The sequence below is a fragment of the Oryzias latipes genome, chromosome 1 (assembly GCF_053564925.1).
Source record: "Oryzias latipes strain Hd-rR chromosome 1, Olatipes_Hd-rR_3.1".
Classification (NCBI taxonomy): Eukaryota; Metazoa; Chordata; class Actinopteri; order Beloniformes; family Adrianichthyidae; genus Oryzias; species Oryzias latipes.
Genome location: NC_136237.1, coordinates 10285578 through 10310060, shown reverse-complemented (window position 1 = coordinate 10310060; position 24483 = coordinate 10285578). Strand labels below are relative to the sequence as shown.

Sequence of the window (24483 nt, the reverse complement as noted above, 5' to 3'; positions counted from 1 at the left end):
GATAAAAGGCCAACTTATTACCTAAATCCAAACTTGTCCTCCAGATCTAAGCTTTACAGGAACCCTCAAAGCCCTCAAAGTGGTTTTGGTTTCGTCTGAATATTTTTCTCATTTCTGGTCCAAATCCTTCAGAGGAATCAAACCCGTGTCTGGACTTGAATCTCATCCCACTCAGACCCTCCCCACCTGAACATGAAGGAGTGCTCCGTTCTCTGTGTTCCGGCTGGAGAAGGTGATATTGTTTGGTGGATTGCATCTACTAATGGATCGGTGAGTCAAAGCTTGCAGAACGCGAAGAAGCGCTGAGTCAGCAAACATTTGAGCATCGGCAGGCAGCTGAGGGTTCTGAGAGTCTCACTTTCAGAGGGAAACACCTTTCTGGAGTTTCAAATCTACATTTGTTGATGAATCCAAACGTGTTGTGTTGTGTTGTTTGTTTACAGCGCTTAGCCAGTCAGTTTTCTGTCTGTGCCGCCTCCACCCACTCACCAACACCTGCTGGACATGTGTGGCAGGAAAATAAAACCAGGACCAAAGAACCTAAAGAATGAAAACTTTCATTTTCTGAATCTTCTGGCTCAGAAGGAGCTCCTGCGTGATGAGGAGACCCTGACACAGTGGAGGGAGGCCCATGGTCTGGGTCAGCTGATAGACAAGTGCAGAGGGGGGAACAGAGAGAGAGGCTGGCGCTCTGGGAAGGATGAGTCAAAAAACAAACCACAGTGACAGTCTCAAACAGAGGGTTTAAAGGAGATTAAGCCCCGCCCCTCAGTGTACACTAACTGATGAGGTCAGAAAAAGAGGAAGGTTCCTGAAAAATAAAGGATTCCAGAGAGTGTTTAAGCTGCTTCTTGGTTCAGGTGTTGTGCCTGTGAGACACAGCAGGGTCTCAGACAGAAAAAAGACAGATTGTGGACCTCAGTGCTACGCCTGTTTGTCCCGGGCTTGCTCCACGTTTGAATTAAACTCCCGAAATCCCTATTATTTCAAGACTTTTCCATGCATCACTATAACCAACGTTTTTAACCCACTTATTTTTCCTTTGTTTGTTTTTTCCTTTTTCACTTCTGTTTCTTTAGGTTTGCAAAAATAAAACAAAAACTCAAGTTATTGGGAATAAAACTTTAATCTTCTAAAAAGCTTTGCAAACATACAAAGGTGAATGTGTTATGAGGTTAGGAGCTTCTTCCTGAGGCTGCCGCCTGACACGTGCACTCACGTGCACTCACGTGCACGGCGATGGGAGGAGCTGTATTCTGCACAACGTTAACATCTCTTTAAGTGAATCAGAGGGATTAAGAACGATACAAACTGAGACCCCACCCCCCTGCAGGTCGAGTGGGTCAGACCCAAACAGCTTGACCCCCCCCCCAGCTGTCTGGATCCGGATCTCTCGTTCTCAGTGGACAGCTTCAGGATTGTGCACGCTCATGGAGGTGCACGAGTACAGGAAGGAACCATCGGCTCACAAAAATAGGTTTTTGTTAGACGATGATTCTAAAAGAGTTAAAATCAGACAAAGTGCATACATGAATCTGTTTACAGCTAAACACAGAACAACAACAGTCAGTTCTGCTGAAAAAACGTCTACATGTAGACCACAGGGGAAGAACCGTTGCGTCTTCCTCAACCCTCATCCAGAGGACAACCACCTCTAAAGCCCCTCCTTTCTCCACAGGCTCCTCCCTTCTCCACAGGCTCCTCCCTCCCCTGCAGCTGAGGGAACAAGCTCACAGGTTGGCTGGTTGTGCCGTGTCTTCCTGCTCCCTCCTCTTCATCGCTTCGATCACAGCCATCTCCTTGGCCTCCTTCTTCTGGTTCCTGGCTTCAAACTGCAGTCTGAGAAGGGGGGGGGGGCAGTCAGGCAGGGCGCTGAAGAACTGATGAGGCGCAGGTGAGCAGAGCTCCTCACCTGTTCTCAATGATCCTCTGGACGATGTCATCCGTGGTCAAATTGTTTCCGCTGTCGATGCTCCTGAAAATCCCCCTCCTCTTCGGCTCCTAGAGGTAGAGCGAGCGTCAGGTTACAGAAAACAGCGCCAAGGACTGAACTACATCTTTTCCTGACCCAGAATGAGGTAGGGGGTAAGCTAACTCCTGCTGCCTCTCAAAGGAGGAGCAGGGGTTCTTCTGGTCCGCAGTAAGCCTGAAGGCAGAGCAGCCAGTTCCTTCCCAGATGTTCTACTCACAGAATAGGGGTCCGATCCGTCTTTGTCTGGAAACACCTCCGTCTTTCCGTGACACACCAGGTCCACCTGCACACAAACACACCTGCAGCTGTCAAACTGCTTCTGTTTTTATCATTGTCATTCCATCAGATGCAGCATCTGTCCAAAGATCCACCAGGGGGCGCCACAGTCTGCACAGACTCCACCACAAACTGCATTAATAACAAACCAGAACCTGCAGGAGGCGAGAACAAGGCTAAGGAGGAGTTAAAAGGCCGGTGGTCATTCCTGTGATGTGTGAAAGTCCTGAGGCCAGCAGCATTCCTCACTGGGTTCCTGCAGGAGAGGCGAGCTAGTGTTTGTTAGAAGAACATGACGGTAGAGGAACCCAGACTGAGGTCAGAGGTGAACAATTGTGAGCAACAGTATGGTCTAATGCAGAGGTCAAAAAGAGCTCCATTGAAGAGGATGACGAAGATGAAGAGGACGTGTTAAATAGATTCAGTTGATCTGCTGTGGCGCCCCCTAAAGGGAGCAGCTGAAAGGAAGCAGAATGTTTCTTTTCAGTGGACAATAGTCCAATTTTCAGTTAAACATAGATTCCATCAAGTATGGAAAGTCAAACCAGCTCCTCTGACTCAGAACCAGGATCCTTCTGGACCCTAACACAGCAGATTTATGATTCATTTCAGCCTCATCGTGGAAACGTGTGTCTAAAGTGTTCAGAAACGTGACGCACGAGGAGACCAACCTTAAAATGATCCAGCAGATCTTTGCCCACGGCGTATGGCGCCCCGATCACCACCTCAGACACGTACTGCAAACAAACACACAGATGCCAATGAGCCGGCGCTCGACAAACCTCTGCTGATCCTTTGTTGGGTTGGTTACTGTCCCGGACAGAACCCCGATGGGACGTCCCGAGTGACTTCCATGGTTTGATGGGTCCCTGAAGGAGGTGTTCTGGCCCACACAAACAAAGACGGACCCAACTTACATACTAAAAGTTCTTTAACCTTTGGGTCACACCACCACGCACTGAGTTGCCATGACAACCACAGAGAGTTGCTGTTCTTCAGCACAGACAGCAGAGTGCCCCCCGTCCCACCTTACCCGACAGGCGAGGACGCTCAGGGTCCTCTCGTGGATGTTCATGATGGGGTAGTTCTTCCTCTTGTAACGGTTCACTTCCTGAAGACAATCAGAAAAGAGTCCTTTAGGTTTCTGGACACGAACCTCCACGTCCTTCCTGTGGGGGCTGTGGGGGGGTTACCTGATCAAAGTGCAGGCCGACAATGACGTAGGGCCTCTCTGCCTGTTTGTAGACCATCTCCAGGAAGTCCACGTGGCCGATATCTGTGTGGCGTTTGTGGTTAAGGATGCAGCAGCGTGAAGGCAGCCAGTGTTTAACAGACTGCAGGGCGAGAGGATACGGAACAGGTCGAAGGCTCCAGCCACGTAGATGATGGTGTCCCCGGGCTGGGGCTCCTCTCCCGAGGCAAACTGGATGATTTTCTGGGACGTCTGCAAGAACTGACAGACCCCGGTCCAGGGACTGTGGCCTCCAGGTCCCTTAAAGCAGAAACACGGCTCATGTGACGGCCAAGCCGGACCCAGGCAGGTCTAGTCTTTCCTGGGTTCTTTTTCTCTGAACCACAATGGTTTGTTTTTCATTTTCAGCGAACAATCCCGCGCATCAAAGCAGGACGACCATCAAGACGCTCACCTTTCCAAAGTTGTCCTTGTGTTCCTGATAGTCTGGGTTGTCCTGCGGGGCAGAGCATCCGATGAGCTGCTGGATCGGCCCCCACCCCCCATGCTTCACCCAGACTCACCATAGTGCTGTGGTGGGCCTTGGTCATGAGCAGCATGCGCCCCACCAGGTCTGTGGTGGAGACGCCCTGTGTGCGCTTGCACTCGCGGTAGCGGCCGGCCCGTTTCACCTCCTCGTAGGTGTCCTTGCCGTCCACCGTGAGCGTGATGTCATCTGTGGAACAGAAGCGCGGTGAGCCTGTGGGACCCCCCCCCCTACACACACACACACAGCAGCTAGGATTTGGGCGCACTCACCTCCGTGCACGCAGAAGTCACAGCTGTGTTTGTCCAGAGTCTCCAGCGTGGTGACGTACGGCGCTCCCTCCACGATCTCATCCACCCACTTGATGGCGCGCACCATCTTGTAGCGCTCCTCCTGCGTGAAGACGGGGGGGCCCTTGTGTTTGGAAATCTCCTCTTTGAAAACAGAGGAGTCATGTTGAACTGAAGTCCCTGAACGCCACAGCTTTTATAGAACACTTTGGTGGGCGTTTTGATCAGATTATGGATACTATTGATGACGCGTATTGATACCAGTGTGATGAGGTCGATACTTTTCTGTCTGACATACAGCTTGAATTTACTCACTGTGTTCATACCAGAGGTGTCTACCTGTCTACAAACAGCTCACCCCCCCCCCCCCCCCCCCCCCCCGCCGTTTCATCAGAGAGCGGTCATTGTGGAGCCAGGTTTTTGCACACAATGACAGGATTTTTTGTCATGTTGTTTATTTATATTTATTTAAACCACCAAATGGTTCCCGAGAACAGCTGTTGTCTGCAGGTCACCACTGCCCCATTGGAGGGGTCAAATGGCACACGCCTAGGTGCTTACTGTTTTCTTATTGATATCTTATTGTATTATGCTATTGTTAAAATAGATGTTCCATAATTATGTATGTTCAGTTCAGATTGATTAGTTCACAAACTTTTTTACTTGCAGAAAGTCTCTGTCCTGGGTTTTATTATACACTTATACCATGGTCCGGGTGAATACTCGATTCTGATTGGCTGCTGGGTGTGCATTGAAGTGATAATCCACAGTGATAACCTTACGCCTAAAAACTGCGCTGGCTTCTCTGAAACAAACTTTAGCTTCATCATCTGGACAAAAACAAGCGGTAAGAGGACAACTTTCTCTCTGAACTGATGCTTTATTCAACCCATGGGGACGATTAGCATATATATCGCTTTCCTTTGCTGCTGCAGTCGAGTTTGGTGCTGGCTCAGTTGTTACCATGACAACCCGCTGCTCCACATATCAAATAATCTGCTTCTTGCGAAAAAAGCGATCCAAGCCGAAAGAAATAACAAGAATTAAGTACTACAAACGGGTTGAGGGTCTTGGTCTTTTGTAAGTGACCATTGCAGAAGCGGGTTAATGGCCTTCGAAGTTCCTTATCAGAAACGATTGTTTCTGCTTCACGTCGGACGGCGTGGGCTTCAAGCGTGTGTTAATTTCTGATAGTGCACACTTCATCTGCCTTTATTCCATACACAAAAAAATTTGTCTTTCCAAAATGATTCTATAATCGCCACATTTCAAAGAAAAAGTATTGGTATCAAGATCAGCAAATCTCGCCCTGTAATTACTAGGTATACCCAAATTCCCAGTATCACCCACCCCTACTTTGAATCCTTATGAACTGTGGAGCTTCCGTTTTATCATGGACATTTATTTCCTATGACATTCATTTAGCGTTAAAATGAAAACAAATATAAAAGGGAGAAGAGAAGGTTCTTGAAGGTCAACCTGACAGGAGCTCCTTCCTTCCTTCACTCAACTTTGTTTGCGCCTTTACTGATCTTCTTGCTCTGAATGGGATTCAGCATCCCTGTCATGACATCACCGACTCCATTTCTGCCAGCTATCAAGCTGTTGAAGAAGACATCTTCATCCTGTTTGCTTTTCTGAACACCTCTGCTTCGGATCCGTTTGTTTGCACCTCAGCTGCACTGATTCCTACCATCTGTGTGCACGCCCACTATGAGGCGGTCTCCCATGGCTTTGGCCTGTCGCAGCTGGTTGGAGTGGCCGTAGTGCACCATGTCGTAGCTGCGGAAACACAAACACAGATGTCATTCTGGGGCAGACGCCTGCAGGGGTCAGCTGTGACCCGCAGAGGAGCAAACACAGCCAAGCCCGTGGCACCTGCAGGACCTTTTCTTCCTCTTTAATGGAAACATTTCAGTGTCAAACTTAAAGTCAAGTTTCAGTTTTTAAAGACGAATTCTGCAGAACACCAAACGCAACTGAATAGCAAGAGGGATGAAACTGCAGCATCACACAGATGCATGTCACACACACACACATAAATAACCCTAATATGAGGCAGAATATCCCATGTAACCAAACAGACATGTCCTCTCTATCAGATGCTGTGTAATTCAGGAAAAGTGGTTCACAGATGAGATAAAAAGTGATATCATGGTAAAACATTTCCTCAAAGAGCTGGCGCCCCCTGCTGCTCTTTCAGAGATTCACGGGGCCAGTGGCACCCTGCAGACTTAAGGCACCAGATCAGAACCGAACCAAACCAGCTCGCTGTGTTGGTGCCCTTCAGGACAACTGGGTATTTTTCTGCTCGCCTCCATCAGCTCTGGCTGCTGGTGAGAAGGTTCTGCGTTTTGCAGCTGTCTTCTTCTGGGTCTGGGTCCAAACCCAAAAGCGGTCCGCTGAGGCCCTGATGCTGGTGAGCACTCTGTGTGAACGCAGGGCGAATGGAGATCAAGCTGTGGAGTTTGTGTGGCGGCGTGAAGGGAACCTTGGGGAACCTCAGAAGCTGCCAGCAGCGGTCTCTGATGGAGTGAAAGCAGGAGTTCTGAAGAACCGGGCCTGAAGGCAGCAGGAGAACCTTCACTCTCCAGGCAAACACACAGCCATCTGGCCTCTTTACAATTCTGAAACATGCATTTTTCCTGCATGAACTGATCTGTGCTTCTATTATAACTCCGCCCCATGGTCAGCATGACCTCGTGCGCTTGCGCAGAGTAAAAGTACCTGTGAACGCATAAATTATAAAGTTTTACAAACTTCAAAAATGAAATGATGACGGCATAGCTGGAAAATGTCTCTCCGGCTTATTTATTGCCCCTTGTGCACGCGCGCAAGCACGAGCTGGGTCACACTGTCACGATAACGTAATAACAGCGTCAGAAACGCCGTTTAAAGCGTTAGAACCGTGTTCTAACAGAGCGCCCGTCTCCCTCTCCACAGCGCTTCAGCAGAACGCGGAAGCGGGTCACGGAACCGCCGCGGTAGCATCAACATGCTAGTGGGTCCAAAGGTCAGCTTCACAGCCTCCAACTCACCAGCCGTCACACCACACCCGGATCTCCCGCCTCCTCTTCTCCGGGCTGCGGGCGGAGCTCTGCGGCTTACCGGCTTCACCTCCGCGCGGCCCGTCCGCGTGCCCGTTCCGGATCATGTCGACGCTTTCAGGCGAACTGCTTCGAACCTCGGCGTATCGATCCCGGTGAAGAGCGTTCCTAACGCGAGAAAGCTGCTGGTTCTGGTTCCCGAGCGGACAGACAGAGGAAGGGCTTCAGCGGCGTCACAGCGAGCCACCCTCACCGCTGACGTAAGAGACGGCGGGGCTGCCGTGTCACGTGACAACTCGGTTGCGTCATTTAAAACCGTATTTACACTGTAATTTGGATTTAAAACACATCCGAACTAACTCTTCATAATTACAGATTAATTCAGACAATTGAGGTCAGCTTTGTTTCACTGTTGGGGAACGAATAGAGGACACATGCGTAAGACATTTGTACATACATGTACAAAGTGTAACACACAGGTTATTCACTTGGTTTCAGGTGTAAACTGGATAACCCAAAACACAGTTTATTGTTGGTAAAATACACTAAACTTAGCTGAAATACACTTTATTAAAAAATATTCCACTAACCAAAGTTTTTAAACTGTGAAAGAAGAGAAAGAGAAAAAGAAACTTCCTGGTTGAATGAACGTCAAAATGAAAAAAACAAAAAGAAACTGCTACCCTTTTTTTAAGACAAATATATTGAACACGTCAGAGAAAGCCAATGCTGTGAGGTCATCATAACGTGTATGATTTTGTTTTAGAGAGGAAACATGTTTTGTTGTCTCACACTTTCTTTTACCTTTTTTTTTTAACTTGTCCTGTCCAACAGCTGAGCAAACAGATGAGAGCTGAAGGCCTCTTGTGTTGGACATATTTTTCTTTTACAGCAGGGGTATATTTGAATAAACCCCTTTTGTAATTCAGTCTAAACTTTATTAATGTTAATTAAATTTGTTACAGTTTCTTGTTGGACCGGACGGAAAGAAAAAGGAGGGAAGAAGAGAGAGGGAGCAGAGGAGATAAATGCTGGTTGGAAAAGCTTGTAGTTGTTACACACAAGCTACAATTGGGGGGTCACGAGCTCCCTGCTCTACTCCATCCTGAATCCTGAAACATCCACTTGTAGACAAATAGATATATGTATGTGTTTGTTTACCTTGTCTGGGCTGGAATCTGGCTCCAAACTGTACTTATATTGCTCACCATTTTTGTTGCACCGGTTATGTTAGGTTGGGGGTTTTAAGAGACTGTAAGCTAGATAGAAAATTATTAACCCAACAGCCTTGTCCACAACTAAGGAAGAGCCAGGAAGCGCCAGAGGCTTACAGACAGAAGATCTGCTGTGAGACAAGGCAGGAAGTTTGTGACGCTTCCATCCGCTCATGGGCCACATGGAGGCGGGCCAATGTAAGGATGCTGTGGAAATCATGGGTGCGTCCTGAAACTGGCCCTTAGCACCAAAACTGAAGCCATGGCTCAGGGTGAGGAGGAGCCTGATAGCTGATTCCAGATGAAAAATAAAGGAACAACCAGGAATCCTGCAGACTGAAAAGGGTGCTTCAAACTGTGTGATCCCTTAAAGGAGGGGGCCAACAGTCTAGTGGTTCCATCTTCACATTCTCTGTCTGCTGGAGATTCTGATCTCATAACTCCCTCCATCTGAAAGGATCTTCTATACTCTCCTGTCTTCTGCCTCACTCCACAATAGCATCAACTGAAAACCTCTGAATGCGGGAGAGTTGCAGGAGCAGAAGAGGGGGGGGGGGGGGGGGGGGCTACACAGACATTACCGCCCGTCAGATGATGGTTGCCTTTTGGAGCAGCACCCGGCGTAAAACTCTGCCAAACCACCTATGCGAATCAGTGAAAGCTGCTTTGCAGTGCAGAAAGGTGATAAGCTCAAACATCTAATAAAGCTTCAATGTTCATCAGAACTCCACAGATGTTTACTGCAGCCGCATGCGTTCAGCGCAGCCGCATGTGTTCAGCGCAGCCGCATGCGTTCAGCACAGCCGCATGCATTCAGCACAGCTGCAGCCGCATGCATTCAGTGGAGCTGCAGCCACATACGTTCAGCGTGTCATTTATTTGGCAGTAAGTCACAGAAACGGGAAAAGGATGAAAAGCCAGCATTTATTCACTCCTCCGTGCATTAACTTTGGAAAAAAACAAAACAAGGATGGTTCACTTCAGCGGCTCCTGCCACGATGAAGATGACCTCACAGGAAAAGCAGATTCATGGCTCCTCATGGTGCAGTACACATAAGTTAACCCACAGCAGACCTGAGGTCGCAGCAGAGCAAACCAGGGGAACCAAACACCGGAAACCAAATCCAGTTTCCATCACCTGAAAATAAACTCTACAAAAATATACCCATGATCTATTTATAAAAACTGCAGACATGAGACATCATGAAGGAACACCGCCGCAGCTTTCCACCAACAGACAACACTGAGACCATGGAAACGGTTCTGTCGGCCCAAACGTTCAGCTGAACTATAGACGGTTCCGCTGCCGGCGCCAAGAACAGAAGCTGCACAACGCAGTGAAGTCTTTGTAAACATCAGAACACCCCCCACACTACAGAGGTGATTCACATCAAAGCACCCTAAAACTCGTCCATGATCCACATGTTCCAGTGTCATGCCGCTTTTTTCCTCCTCTTCCTCCTTCCTTTGCCGTAGCCTCGTCCAAACCAGCCCCCCTGCACATGGGGGCCTTCCTTCATCTGCACCCCGCAGTCAGCGGAGCCCCTGTCCTGTCCACTGGGGGGTGCTATGAGCTCACGGGTGTGACTGTGCAGCTCTTCTGGCCTGAGAGGGGCGGCTAAACTGAAGATGGGGTCCTTCGTCCTGAAGAGGCAGAAGCAGGACAGACAGGAAGCAAAGAGAGATTATTAATCTGAGTCAGACTAGGATGTCACCAACTCAAGAGTCAGAGTTGGAGAACTAAAGTTAAGAACCAAAGAACTCTGCTGAGCACGTTCTAGGACGGTTTTATTCTGACATTCTTGATCAGACGTCACAGTTTCCATTTATTTCTGGATCCTCCAAGAGAAAAGTTCAAATGGAGATGCGGTCATCTCATTCTGGACTTCAGCTTTACATGAGAACTTTGAGAAGACGACTCTGGTCATCAGAATGTTTTGGAGTCTGTGTGACGAACAAAGCAGTGAGCTCCTCCTGCAGCTTCTCCCACGTGATCAGGGTCGTCTTCTCCTTCCTCTGTTCTCACCTGTCGTACGCAGGTATCTGGAGGTTCAGCTCCTCCATGAGCCGCCGCATGACGTCGTCACACCTGCCGTGAATTTTCAGGACAGCGAGGTCGTCTTTGGGCGTCCACTAATAAACACAAACGGATCAGAACCGGGTCATCGACAGATTTGACCTCAAAGCGACTGCAGCCGTACCTGAAGGTTCACGATGTAGAGCTTCGGCCTTTTATTCACGGGTCTGTTCATGGACCACAGACAGGAGTATTTCTTCAGCACCTGGAGGGGGAGGAGTCAGAGCACATAGACAGAAATGACGGTGACTGCATCCTTGACACAGGAGATCATTTTACTAAGTTCAGAAGGTGAGACGGGAATTCAGACAGGATCTATAGCTAATGAAGCCTGCCTTCAGACTGGAGCCCAGGCAGAGAATGACGTCGGCCCTCCTGGCTGCCTCCACGGCCCCCTCCCAGTTCAGCGGCTGCTCCAGGCTCCCGCGCTCTCCGAAGTGAACGATGGTGTCTCGGAGTTCTGCGCCACAGCAGCTGCAGCTGCGACCAGTGGCGTGGCGGTGCAGTGAGGTCCGCTCCGTCACATCGAACAAGCGCACGTACTCTCTGACCGGAGAGCAGGAAGTGCACACCTGTGGATGCAGAGAGGCGGGTTCAGGTGGAAACACCCACCCTGGGCTCCTCCTTTACTCCATCCATGCGCCTCCCTCTTTGGCCTCTCAAACATTTGATTCATGACTGATTTGGCTTCAGTTTTACACACAACCCTCTGCATTCACCCGGACCTCTGACAGCCACATGAAAACACTGAATCCCACCCGTTATGGTTATCCAATCCCATTATTACCCCACCAGCACCACCGCCACCGCTCCAGTTACCTCGATGAACATGTTTCCATGGAGTTCTGACAGGGCGTGTCTGCGCAGACCGCTGCGCAGATGAAGGCCGTCACAGTTCTGAGATACAACATGCTTCACCTGTATGCACGCACACAAACACACACGCCGTCACAATTACAAATAAAGGTGGTTTTTTTCAGATGTTCATTCAAGGATCTTTTTTTATGAAAAAAAAACTCTTTTCACGTTTCTGGATTTGTTAAATGAACTTTTAATAGTAAAACTGATATTTAAATTAATATCCAGAACTATCAGAAAAACTGCTCCTGCTTGGAAAAAATGCACAAGAAATGGCTCCAAATGAGAATTGATCCATAGATAAGATGAATCAGTCTCTTCTAAGTGAATCTTGAATTAATTCATAGATTCCTTTTTTAACACATCAGGCTCCTCCATACCAGCTTCTCCTCGTGCAGCATCCTGATGCACATGTGTGTAAGTGTCGGCTCAGCTTGACTCAAGTCCGACGAGCTGAAAACACAATTAAAAAACCCAGGAGATCAGAAACACGGCTTGTGGTAGGGGATGCGCGGCCTTCTTCCATCCTCACCTGACGGCCTGCCCCCTCTGCAGCTGCGTCCACACCCCGTTGGGCCCCCTGTAATCTGGGATGGATGCTGCCTGGAAGAAAAGGCACTATGAAGGCTGCAGAGGCTGCCCAGGAGGATGCCGATGACGGGAGGGGGGGGGGGGGGCATCCTTACCGTGCTGATCCCCGCTCCAGTGTAAACCACCAGGTGACTGGCCTGACGGACGGCGGCGGCTAACTGCTGCACTTTACCTTTCAGCACTTCAGCGTCATCAAAAACCTGCAATCAGGACAACCTGGAATTACTGACAATGTTAAAAAAATCAAAAGCTGTTATCAGATCAGTCATTTTATTTAACCTTTATTTATCCCGGCAAGACAGATTCGAGAAAATAAATCTTTATTTTTTAACTGTGGCCTGGCAAAAGATGACACTTTTTGAGAAAGAAAAATCAAAGGAGCCACAGGATGAAACAGCAATAACACAAGACAATCATTACAATGATCAGAAAAGGAACATGTTTGTAAAAAGCTCCTAAAAGTTTTAGGTTTTGAAGATTGAACAGTTGGTTCCATCATGTCAGCTGACTGCTGGAGGTGGGGGCTCCACTAACCCCCCCTTACCTCCTCCTGCTTCCTCCGGAGGCCGTCCCTGCGGCTCCGTCTCCTGCACAGCTCCTCCGCGGCGTCTCTGTGGAGCAGCAGCGCCGCGGCCTCCTCCTCGGACCGCTCAGCTTCCGGTTTCTTCAGGACCTGTCCGACCTGCAGCACACCAGAACCGGCTCGGTTTACCGCCGGCGGAGGACCGACGAGGCGCTTAGCTGCGGGCTCCGCTCCCTACTCACCAGCCGGAGGATGTTCCTCTCGCTCTCCCGTTGCTGGATTTTAGCCTTTTCCAACGCCTTCCTCTCCGCTCGCGCACTTGTGCCCGTGTCCGGCACCTCCTCCATCCCGCCTGAGCGAGACCCGAACCGGTTATCTGTTCATAATAAAGCTCGGCGCCATGGCGGAGCCTAAACCGGAACCAGCCAGTCAGCGGACGAGCAGAAAACTCAGCTGCGCCCCCTGCTGTTGGGGAGTGTGTCAACACATCAACAAACAGCACAACATCAGAGTAAAAAACTTTATTAATAAATAACATAAAAGACCAGAAATGAAAACTGAAAAGGCTTTTTCAGCTGAGAATAAAGTTTAAGGCTGAGAAGAACATTTCAAACAGTCTACTTTAAATATGACAGACACACATCCTTTTGAGAATATTTTTGAAGACAGTCTGTTTAACCATGAACGCAATGGGAGGGGCAGCTGGAGATGCCCAACGGCCCGAACAAAAAAAAGAAACACAAAACATTTTCAGCGTGAGCATTTTGGCGGGTAAATGCACGACCAGCCGAGTTTCTGCATTGACTCTAGATTACCCTGAGACGCTGCAGCTTAGCTGGGCCTCATAGTGAAGGAGTCACGGTTTGGAGGAGCCGGCGCTCTTTGTGGCTCTCTGCAGACGCGCTCTAGTCTGTCCTTGTTTCCTTGGTTGCGGTTTGTCGTCAAAGAGCTTCGGTCCGGTCCTGGTCCTAAATCCCCCGGTCCTTTCAGCAACTTTTCTCTGAATCCTGGAGCGCAGGGAAAGAAGGGGAAGAATCGAGCTGCAGCTGATGCAGGTTGGCTCATACATGGGCGTTGTCATGGTAACGTAGTGCAAACTCACATGGCTTCTCTCTTCCTCTCCAGTGACTTCTGTGTTGCAGCTGACAGTATCGTCTGTCCTGGACAACTTCCTGTCTTCTAGACAAACAGACAGAAAACAGTCTGGAAGAACAGCAGGGTAGCTATGAAAGCTGGAGAGCCACAATTTTAAAATTATTTAGCATTTAGTCTTCTTTTACAAAGAATGTAGCAGCAAGTCTTTCCTGGTGTGGAGAACATGATGAAACTGTTAAATTGCTGCTGCTTTGCCTCAGGCTTCTCAGCTGAAAGAAGCAGACTAAAGTACGAGGCGGGGGGATTCCTAAGCAGAAAGTGTTTGAAATGCACAAAAATGTAGTTAGACGGTGTGTGTCACTAATGAGTTTGTGCCAGCAAACACCTGTGTGTCACTACACAACATGAAAAGACAACAATACAAAGTGACTGATGGAAATTGTGATGACAGTGAGTCACCACACCTTTCTGGAGCAGATGCTCTGCAGATGTCTGACTGTGTGATTAACGTCTTCGAGGATCAACTCTTCAGTCTTTTCACATGTTGAAAACCTGCCTGGCCCAGTGTGATGCTGACATACCATAATAACCTGATATCGATGTGGAACAGGAGTCAGAATGAAATGTTCCCAAATTTCCCCGCCCACACGTTTCTGTGCACAGAGAATTCTGAAGTCCCGGGCCACGGATCAGTACCGGTCTGTGGGACAGTTGGTACCGGGCCGAGTAGAGAAAAACAAACATGACCTACCGCTACATTTGTTCCATTTTATTTCTAATCTGATTCTGAAGGAAGTTTTATTTTTGGAAAACTACCGGATTCTCTCCACCACATCAGACCTAATGTTGACGGATGTCGAGTCGCTCGGTCGAAAATACATCCGCTACCTTCTGATCGCTAGATTGAAACCTCCATCCAAGCTGGCAAAGTTTGAAAAAAACAAAACGTTTTTGGAAAATTTACTTTAGCAGAGAAGATCCAGAGGATCCAGAGAAGAGCCTTTGACTTCAAAGAAAACAGAAATCTGCATTCAACCGACAATAACCAGGAGTCTTTACTCCAAATATGCATTTATGGCCATTGCATAAATGGACGCTGCTTATAAATTTGCTCAAATGTCAGATTCACTTTTATTATTATGTTGAGAAAATACTAGTTTAAGGCTCTGTTATTTTTATTCTTTTTTTTTTATTTTTAGGCATCGCTTCTTATATGTGGGACGAGTCTGAAGTTGGCGTCCAATTTCTTAGCTTCCACTTTGACAGTTTTGGGTTAAGGGAAAATCTAGATCACATTTTAGTGGTTCCAGCACAAAATCCAGTCAACCCATAAAGTTTAAAGCAGCTGCAGCCATTTTAGAGGAAGAAGATAAACTTTCCCCTCAAAAGTTCAGGGAACCTGGAAGCTAGAAATGTCACATGTCCACTTCAGCCTCGTACAGGCCGGGCGGTGGGCGGAGCATGAGGTGTTCGACGGGTGGAGGGGCGTGATAGGGAGGGGGTTACAGGAGGTCTGACTGTTTTGAACTTCATGGTGAGGTAAAAAGGACTGCTTCCACCGCACCTTCCTCATATACCATGGTCCGGGTGAATACTCGATTCTGATTGGCTGCTGGGTGTGCGTTAAAACCTCATAACCGCACGGTGAAAAAAGAAGTTCCGGTCACCTAGCTTAAATGTTTTGTATCACTGCGCCGGCTTTTGCTTCATCGTTTGGACAAAAACAAGCGGTAAGAGATGAACTTTCTCTCTGAACTAATGCTTTATTCAACCCATCGCGAAGATCAGCATATATATATATATATATATATATATATATATATATATACACATATCGCAGAATCTTGACTGCAGCGGTTGTGCTGCGCGACGCGGACGAATATTGCTTTTGTAAGTGACCATGGTGTAAGCGGGTTAATGGCCTTCGAAGTGTGCATTATTACTTTTTAACGCACTTGGCGGAAGCAACCGTCCGACGCGAAGGTTCAGGCTTCCACGGCGTGCGTTAAAAGGTAATAATGCACACTTCGTCGGCCATTGAGTTCTGGTTAATCGCCTGTCCGTCCTGGTGGAGGGTCCCTCCTTCATGTGGACACCCCTGAGGTTTCTTCGTTTTTTCCGGAATTCCGGAGTTTTTCCATACTGTGAAGGGGGGTCTAAGGGCAGGGATGTCCAGTTTAGTTTAGTCAGTTTGTTAGTTCAATTTAGTATTTTCCTCTTGAATTCTATGTATTCATGACCCTTTTGATTTTATGTTTAACTTTTTCAATTACCGATACGAAGCCCATCGAGACGACTGTTGTTGTGAATTTGGGCTATACAAATAAAATTGAATTGAATTAACCCTTACATAACGTTCCATCCACTGTCAGAATTTCCTTCTTTCCAGCAGCTCCAAAGCAGCATTTTTTAGCAGGAGGTTAAAACAACAAACATCTGGGGCTCAGAATAACACGCTACCAGGAGCATATTTACTGTTTGATTCAATATTTTAAACTCTGTCACATCTACCCACCTTTGGCTTCACAAATCGATGGACAGTCTTCTGTAACCCCACAATCAGAATAGGAGCAACTTTTTTGCAAGAAAATGCTCTGAAGTTTTAATTACACCCCCCCCCCCTTAGAAAATTCATGGTAGAGCACAGGAGGAGGGAAGCAAGGGAGCAGCCTTTCTTCCAGCAGAGCACCAAAAATCAACGTCTTGTGCTGCGGGGTTCCCCATCAGAAGCTCTGAAAACAGACGGTGTTCCTCCACATCCTGCCGTGAGACGGCTTCATCTAATTTAACCACCACAGGACTGCGCACATGCAGAGGAAGCGGGGGATCACCTGCCGTCTGACTTCCCTCTCCTTTGCCAGCTCTCTGTCCCAGCCGATCATCTGCATCCTCTCTCTGGCTGACAGGCTGAAGAAAACGTCGTACAGCTCGTAACGAGCGGCGCGGAGCTGCAAAAGGAATCGCCGGGGTTTCAGAGAGTCGGTGGACTGACAGATGAGTTCCAGCATGCTTGGCGTCTTACCTGCAGGGCGACTCTCTCCTGCAGTACGACGTCCTGCCTGCTGCAGACGGCTCCTCTGGCCACACTCTGCTGCTGGAAGCTCTGCAGGAACTGCTGCGTGTCCTGCATCAGCGGCATCATCAGTCCCACCCAACTCCACCAAAGTTTGGTTTTTTTCATTTCAATGAAATAGAAACATTCCTATCTCACATAAATTCATAATTTTTTATCCAACAGAATGAAAATAACATAAACAGAGTTAGGACTGCACAATAAATCGCAATTTTATCGTTATTGCGATATCAAGCTGTGCTATATGCACATCCCAAAAGTTGGAGAAAACTGCAATAAATGGTAACCTTAAATGTGCTCAAACAATCTTAAGGCAGCTTGAAGTATTTAATCAATCAAATAAATCCATTTATGCATTTAACCAACGGGATGGACCCATTTTATAATAGATGCTCGTCTCCTTTGGGGTGTTATTTAAGTCATTTTGACTCTTATTTAGACTGTTGCCGTGAAATGGAAATGTTTTTGGTTGTTTTGCTATTTGTATATGTATCGCATGTTATATTGTCTTTGCAATAATGATCACTAACATGTCAAGTTTTCCTCATATTGTGCAGCCCTAAACAGCATAAACATGGATGTAACAGAAATAGGGCATTTGGCAGCATCATCTGCAGAATGAGGTCTTTTCAATCACGACGCTGCTGCAGGTCCGACGCAGCAAACGGCTGTGAGAACATGTAATGCATTTACTAATGACAGCAGGTCTAACCATCATCTAGAAAGGGGCATTTTGAGGAGGCAGTGACAGGAAGTCAACATGGCTGAGACTCCAATATGTCAATACTTCTCTGTTTTAAACCTCGGTTCCAGACTCCTGGTAGCTTTTGTTCAATATTAGAAAACATCCCAACAGAATGTGAGTTGGCAGCTGATGGGCTGCGTTCACGTACCCTGATGGTGCGCAGCAGCTGCGCCACGCGCTCAGTCCTCAGCAGTCTGCGCGTCAGAAAACCCTTCACAGCCGCTGCCAGCAGGGGGCGCAGGTGCTGATGAGGAGAGGAGAGGAGAAATCCCCCAGAGGGGAGAATGATGAAGACATGAGGGGAAGAGAGGAGAATGCTAATTCCATCAATGACAATCAATTCATTTCCCACGCAGCTTCAAGGTCCTTTGGCTGGCATCTGCTTAGAGCGCGACAGCGAGTGGACACAGCTCATCACTGAGAGAAACCAAATAATAAGCAGCTGATGTGCCGGCATTCACTTGTTGATTCAAGAGCGGCAGCATTAAAGGCCCTTTATGCACAGCAGATGAAGTGGAGCCGCTCGGGCTGAATCCAGCAGAACGACAATAAGACATGATTGATGGTGATCAGAGGAGGAGGAGCCCAGCAGACAAAAGGTCAAAGACTGATCGGACGGCACATGTGGGGTACCTGAGGGACGGAGAAGGTCAGCGTGTCCCCGAGACAGGAGCCTGAAACGGAGCGAGGGAGGGAGACGCTCTGGAGGTGATGGAAACGCGCCGCCAAAGCCTGGGAAAGGAGGGGGGGGGGGGGGGGATGCAGGTGTGCACGTTTGGGAACAGATGAGGAGGAATATATTATTGGATTGGAGAGAAGCACAAATGAGGCGGGAGAAAGAAATGAATTGTGGTAAGAGACGGGGGGAGGTTTGATGAAGGAGAGGATGAGGAGAAAGAAGACAAGCAGGAAATGAAAGAAAACAGTTGGAAGGTGGTTTGACACAAAGCGGGGGGGGGGGGGGGGGGTGAAAAATCATCACTAGTGGTGGTGCTCAGCAGGAAGATCTGGCACTGAACCACAGACAGTCATGAATTAAACAAATTATTCTTCTTTTCTGTGTCAACACCCCCCCCCCAGAAAGTCCGGCCAGCTCGCTCACAAATGATGAACGAACAGGAGAGTCACATGTCCTGCTATGAAGTGTCTTCTGTTCATTATTCTGCTGTTAAAGACACATCAATTTAGCAGAAGCGGCGATTAACGGGGCTGCGGACGCCGGCCAAGAACAAACACAGACACCAGCTCCAGGAGAGGCTGCCAGCCAACAGCCGGCGTCCTTCAAGCCTCTCGTGCGCACGCACGCACGCGCGCACACACATAGTCAGGGGCGACCGTGCCAGCTCGCCTCTTAGGGACAGAATGAAACATTTATGGTACCCTACTCTCTTCCCGGCTTGGGCAGGTGGGGGTGTTTGAAGGTCTCTTGTAATGAGCAGATGTCTTTCGGGACCCAGGGGCACACTAACAGGTAAATGAGGGAGCGTGCGCTGGTGCGTGTGCACGTGTGCCTCCAAACATTTGCTTTCTGCTTTAAGAGAAATTGTGAGACCTGCAAACATTTGAAGGAAGCTGATTTTAAACGGCTAATCCACAGTAAATGTGAGAATTGTCGTCGTTATGATTTCAGACCAACGACCACGACGTGACCCCCCCCCCAACGATTGGGACTGACGACGCAGCTTTGGAGAGCGGCAGTTTTGAACGGCGCCTGCACCGCTATCCGCACCACATGTTCGCCGGCCTCGCCACGCTTCAGTTCACCTTGTCTGAACGCACAACGGAACAAACGCAGCCGACAAATCAGGCTCTGCTACAGATAACCTGGCGTGCGCCCTGAATCTATGATCCCTTTGCTGTGATGTACGGACGGAAAACTGAACAGACAAAACCATAACGGGCATTTCACTAACCATAGCTGTTTTTACTGTTTTACTCCCAGTTAGCTAATTAAATCTTACAAACTCTATATTTAAGACGAAGTGATTCCATCTGAGTGAAATGCCACTCAGGTAATAAGTGAAGCTGGTGGGATTTAGAAGAGCTGCAGAGAGCTCTTCTTCATTCACAAACCTCCTTTAGTTCAAGAACTATTTACTCGGCTGGAGAACATTTGAGCTGGAGATGCATTTATGCAGCAATAACTTGTTTGCTGCAAACATGAAGCGATGTTTACAGGAGCCACAGCAAAGATCTCAGGTGGACGTGAGGCAGAGTGGGCGACCGAGTCTCTGACATCTCACATGCTGAGAACACCTCCCCACCGCAGGAGAAGCAGGTCTGAGACAGCGGCAGCAGCTTCGTCTGCGTGGGGCGTGGGTGGACACCCGTGGACGCAGCAGGGTTTCCTGTCCGTCATGCATCAAGAGCAACGTCACGCCCCGCCTCACCTGCAGGAGTCGCTCCTGCTGCTGCCGGTGCACCTCCTGCAGGGCTCTGAGCCGGGCGGCGTGGACCTCCTTCAGCTGCTCCTGCTGGTCGGCGTCCCTGTCCTCAAACCAGCCGGCCGAAGCTGAACAGGGAGACACGGACATCCTGACTGGTGAACGAGCAGCGACGTGCACCTGCAGCCAGGGCTCTTACCTGTGGGGGTGCTGGAGGTGGGCCTAACAACAGGCCCCGCCCACCCCGTCCTCCTCTCTGGAGTCTGCTCCGTCTCATGCATCACCAGTCGCCGTTTGACCCTAGACGTCCCCGCCTGCTCCTCGCCCCCGCTCTCTGGGGTCAGATGTGCCCCCTGACCGACACCACACTGTGGATCCCGGGGGGTTCCGGATCCTTCCAGGAGCCAGAGTCCGGATGGTTTTTCCACGTCAAACGAATGATTGAGAGGCGGGGATTTTGTGGGGGGGCGCCCTCCTCCTGCAGCCGGACGGCAACTTGTCCCTGAAAGCACAGAGACCCCCCCTGGAGCTGCGTTCCCATGCAGGGGGTTTCGGAATAAACAGGGGATCCGTGTCTGCGGTGCTGCTGATAAGACGCATTTGGGAGGGGGCGGCTGCTGCCGGCCGTCTCTGCGTTGGGTGTAACTGCCCCCCACTGAGGCCTGCCTGATGGGGCCTCCTGCCTCCTGGACTGTGAGCACAGCGCCCTCCACATCGCTGATGCTCATAGCAGTGGGTCGTCCTGACCCCTCACCGCACCCCTTCTCTTCATCGCCCCCCTGCCTGCAGTCCGAGCAGTGGTTCTGACCCGTTCGTTTCCTCCAGCTGCTCTCAGTTTGTTCCGGACTTTCCTTCACTGCAGACTCCAGACATGAGATCAGGCTCTTCAGGCCGGTCAGGCTGACCTCCAGGTGCTCCAGGTGCCGTGAACTTTGGGCTGACACGCCGCTCACCTCCTCCTCCACCTCCTCTTCCTCACCTGCAGAAGTCGTGGTAACTTGAACTCCTCGCTTCTCCTCGGAGGTCTCGGCTCCTTCAGCGGGTTGCAGATGTTTGACGCAGCCGTCTTTGAATCGACTGGGACTGCAGCAGAAGCTGGGCGCTGGGACACTGCAGAACTTAGCTGCTCCTTTAGAGAAGGCTGCGCCCCCGGGAAGGCAGTCCTGAGGTGGGGAGGTGTCAGCTGGGATGATCAACTCCTGAAAAGTGTTCAGCTTATTTCTCAGGATTGTTTTTGAAACCAGATGAAGCTCTGAGGTGTCTCCACTTCCTGTTACAGGAGAGCTCTGGGTGTCCGTGCTGGTGTTGTTCCCAGCGATTTCACTCCCAATTATCTCATAGTTCTCCCTGGGTTTCTGTGACGTTCCCACTGATGGGGCCCCTCCCCGCTCTTTGGTTCTGTTTCCGTCTGCAGCCCTGTTGTTCCTACAGAGATGCTCATCGTTCTCCTTATCGGAGAGGCTCTGTTCCTCTGCTAGCGTTCTCAGCAGCTGCTGGATGTTGGCGTTTCTGGACTGGTTCCTCAGCATCCGCTGTTGCCGCCGGTACTCCTGAGATTTCTTCAGCAAGGCCTTGAGGCTCCGGGGATGAGGCTTCTCCTCACACAGCCTTTCCGAGTGGAGCAGGTTGTCTCCTGGTTCAGTTTCGGCCGGGTTTCCTCCAGCAGCGACTGGCCCCTCATCTACGTCTCCATCCGTAGACTGAAGCACCGCAGGGAAGGAACCATCATCCGTTTGCTCCACACTTCCAGACTCCTCCGATGGCAGATGATCGTAGAGAGAGGCGGCTCCACAAACGGAACACTCCAGTCCGCTCCTCTCTAGTTCCTCGCCATCCACAGGAGGGTGGCTAATAATATCTGGACGAGCCGCTATTGTATTTGAGGTGCTGTGAAGGAACCCGCCTCCAACGCCACAAGCTTCTCCAGAAGAGTTGAAGGTGCAGATTTGTTGGTCCATCACGCTGGACACAGACATTTCTACGCTCTTGTGGCTCAAGTAACCTGAAGAAGACAACTGTCCGCCACAGCAGGACTGCAGCTCTGGCGGGTTGGGGCTTTCCACTCGGCCACTGATGCCCCCTTCACAGCAGATTTGCTTTTCGGGAGTGAGAGAGGCACTGATGGGAGAGAGTGGAGAAGGAGAACTGCTTTCTAACTTCTCTGCAGATGCTGGGGAAAGACCACGCTCGGTCCTAACAGAAGCCTCACTGTGGGACTCTGAGGAGCTTCTCCGAGGGGGAGGAAAAGGAGGAGGAGAGCATTTGGTCGGAACGTCAGACTCCTGAAGTAGCTCTTCCAGCGTTGGAGTCTTCCTCAGCTGCTTTTAAAAGAAAAACACAAGGAGGAGGTTTACTTGGGGTTCCATCAATGCCATGAATGCCATCACAACTCAAATGAAGAACGCCACCGACCCCCATTCATCGCATCATTCCTGAATAAAGCAGTGATTCTGTGCATTCACACTGAAAATCTGTTCCGGATAATCTGGGAAAAGGAATTCTGGGTCACTTTAAGCGGACCAAATGTGTCCAGTCTGAACACAGCCTCAAAGCGCTGGAAGACTTCAGGTCTGTTGTCGCAGCCTGATCAGTGAGAATTTCACCTGCTTTTTTATTGACAGAATGTCTTGGTCATTTGAGAGACATTCAGGCATCGGGCTGTCCAAATATGTTTACCCCTCATGCTAGTTGTTAATCGAATCGAATCAACCTAAACCCTTAAAAGATTGTTTCAAACTGAGATAAATCAATAATCAATATTGGAAAAAAATACCTTTTGTATTGGGCATAGGTTTATTTTACTATAACCTAAAAAAGACCAAGTGCATCACAACGGACAACACGGGTGTGATGACAGCACAAAATGATCAAACCATCATTACAATCCAATTTATTTAATTTATGCTTAATTATCTTGCAAGAGCCTGGACTGTTCAGCACCCAGAGTGTTAATCTTTGAGTCACGCCAGTTGACCTTTTAGCCAAATATGATCCAACCGGATCATTCATTATGTTCCAGTATCAACTATGAACTGCACCATAAAACACACATTAAGCTATGAATCATATTGTTGCTAAATAGAATCCCCTGAATCAATGCCCATCACCCTCTTGAACCTCCCAAATGGATAAATAAAGTTGTCTATCTATCTATCTATCTATCTATCTATCTATCTATCTATCTATCTATCTATCTATCTATCTATCTATCTATCTATCTATCTATCTATCTAATTCTATGTGAAACAAGCCACAGTAAGTGAGCACCTAGGCAGGCCTGGAGGGTTTACGTACACCAAGAAGAGTTACGATTTTCACGGATGATTCCCATTAATCCCGCTTTTACCAGTCTTGGATGGTGTCTCATTCTGGCCCTCAGTTCATCTTCATTTTACCAAACATGAGCCACATTGTTGGCCTGGATATCCCATAACAATAGTGTCCTTAAAATGCTAAATGCTCTGCAGATCCTCTGGAATAGCAGGTGAAGTGTAACAGATTATATTTAGGAAGTGACTAAAACAGCTCTGTCTGTCTGCGTGGTGTGCTGGAGGATCCCTGACCAAAGCGCTGAACTTCATGGATCCATACCGCCTGAAGCCGCGGGTGGAGCAGCTCACCTGGACGCTGCGTAAGAGCGTCTGGACGTAGCTCATCCTGGGACGCTCCTTCTTCAGCTCCATGCGGGCTGCAGCTCCGCGAGCTTCCTCTCTGCGCGCCTGCATCTGCTGCCTCTGCTCTTCAGACAACTGCGATCACAACACAAGATCAGCGAGAGGACAGCAGCCAGCGCCGGCTGCGTGTGTGTCTGACACTGACAGCGCCGTCGTACCAGCGGGGGCAGGATGGCTAGACCGTGGAAGCGGATGACGGAGGACGGAGCCGCGGCGCTCCGGGCTTCCTCCGGGTCCCGCCTGCTCCTCATCAGCCGGGACAAGGCGCGCTGCACGAACACGTCGTAGTCCTCCATCATGGCGTTTCAGGAGCTGCATCGGCGGCGGCGCGGGGAGCTTTGCTGCCTGGAGATGGCTAATACTAACAGCTAGCTCCGTAAAGTTCGTATTGAATTAAACCGCTGACTTACATTTATTTAGCGAAGAGGGCTAGGAGTTGGTGGGGTCACAAATAAGAAAGTAAAAGTTTCTTTTAATCACGGAAAGTTTTCTAAAGTTTAATTACAAACCGGGACTCAAAGTCTCCTCCATGATGAATCTGTGTTTACATTTTACCCGCCTCTCCTCGCGGAGCAACCGACGTTCAGAGCCGCGAGCCCGCCGAGAATCCACAAAACCCGGGACGGAGCAGAGCGGAGTCTACGGTGGCCGGGAGGGGAGCAGCCTTTCTCTTCAGCAAGCATTCATCGGTTTAAAAAAATACGTTTTTAAAAACACACAGGTGAAAGTTAATAAATGTTTTTCTTTAAAACCTAACAAAGAACTTACAAACTCCAGTGTTGCTGACAGCAGCATTACACATAAATGGGTATAAACTATGGTATAACACTAAACACTGGAGTTATTTTAAAACAGAACAAAAGACGCAGAACATTCCAGAACGAACTGGAGGCGATGCCATTGGACGAACAGACCGAGCATAGACTTTTTACAAATAAAAACAAAA

The 24483-nt window shown here is 49.0% G+C and overlaps 3 protein-coding genes across 17 annotated transcripts; all 3 read right to left on the bottom strand.

Annotated features, from left to right (window-relative positions):
- Positions 1–1107: 1107 nt before the first annotated feature.
- On the bottom strand, positions 1108–7588 carry LOC101171141 (ethanolamine-phosphate cytidylyltransferase). The gene is made up of 12 exons (XM_023959809.2): positions 7295–7588; positions 5950–6038; positions 4239–4400; positions 4004–4155; positions 3895–3936; positions 3602–3740; positions 3442–3524; positions 3282–3359; positions 2920–2985; positions 2190–2255; positions 1913–2001; positions 1108–1839 (listed from the first exon to the last, which is right to left on the bottom strand). The coding sequence occupies exons 1-12, from the start codon at positions 7408–7410 to the stop codon at positions 1731–1733; spliced, it is 1191 nt and encodes a 396-aa protein (XP_023815577.1). The 5' UTR covers positions 7411–7588; the 3' UTR covers positions 1108–1730.
- A 1834-nt stretch (positions 7589–9422) lies between these two features.
- On the bottom strand, positions 9423–12999 carry LOC144986596 (NAD-dependent protein deacetylase sirtuin-7-like). Its single transcript, XM_078933982.1, has 10 exons — positions 12809–12999; positions 12588–12725; positions 12139–12243; positions 11985–12055; positions 11833–11905; positions 11414–11512; positions 10930–11166; positions 10719–10799; positions 10544–10650; positions 9423–10161 (listed from the first exon to the last, which is right to left on the bottom strand). The coding sequence occupies exons 1-10, from the start codon at positions 12911–12913 to the stop codon at positions 9951–9953; spliced, it is 1227 nt and encodes a 408-aa protein (XP_078790108.1). The 5' UTR covers positions 12914–12999; the 3' UTR covers positions 9423–9950.
- Positions 13000–13072: 73 nt separating this feature from the next.
- LOC144981264 (uncharacterized) lies at positions 13073–24395 on the bottom strand. Of its 15 annotated transcripts, none has more exons than XM_078933896.1 (12): positions 24306–24395; positions 24086–24207; positions 23696–23966; positions 23484–23612; positions 20063–22184; positions 19870–19991; positions 18113–18211; positions 17628–17723; positions 16684–16785; positions 16493–16609; positions 13669–13745; positions 13073–13573 (listed from the first exon to the last, which is right to left on the bottom strand). In XM_078933896.1, exons 3-12 carry the CDS (start codon positions 23834–23836, stop codon positions 13423–13425), a joined length of 3156 nt encoding a protein of 1051 aa, XP_078790022.1. In that variant the 5' UTR covers positions 23837–23966; positions 24086–24207; positions 24306–24395; the 3' UTR covers positions 13073–13422. The 15 variants fall into 15 exon arrangements, with proteins under 15 accessions (XP_078790022.1, XP_078790045.1, XP_078790052.1 ...); XM_078933919.1 differs by having other exon boundaries at positions 23696–23882; XM_078933926.1 differs by having other exon boundaries at positions 20063–22181; positions 23696–23882.
- Between the last annotated feature and the right edge of the window lie 88 nt (positions 24396–24483).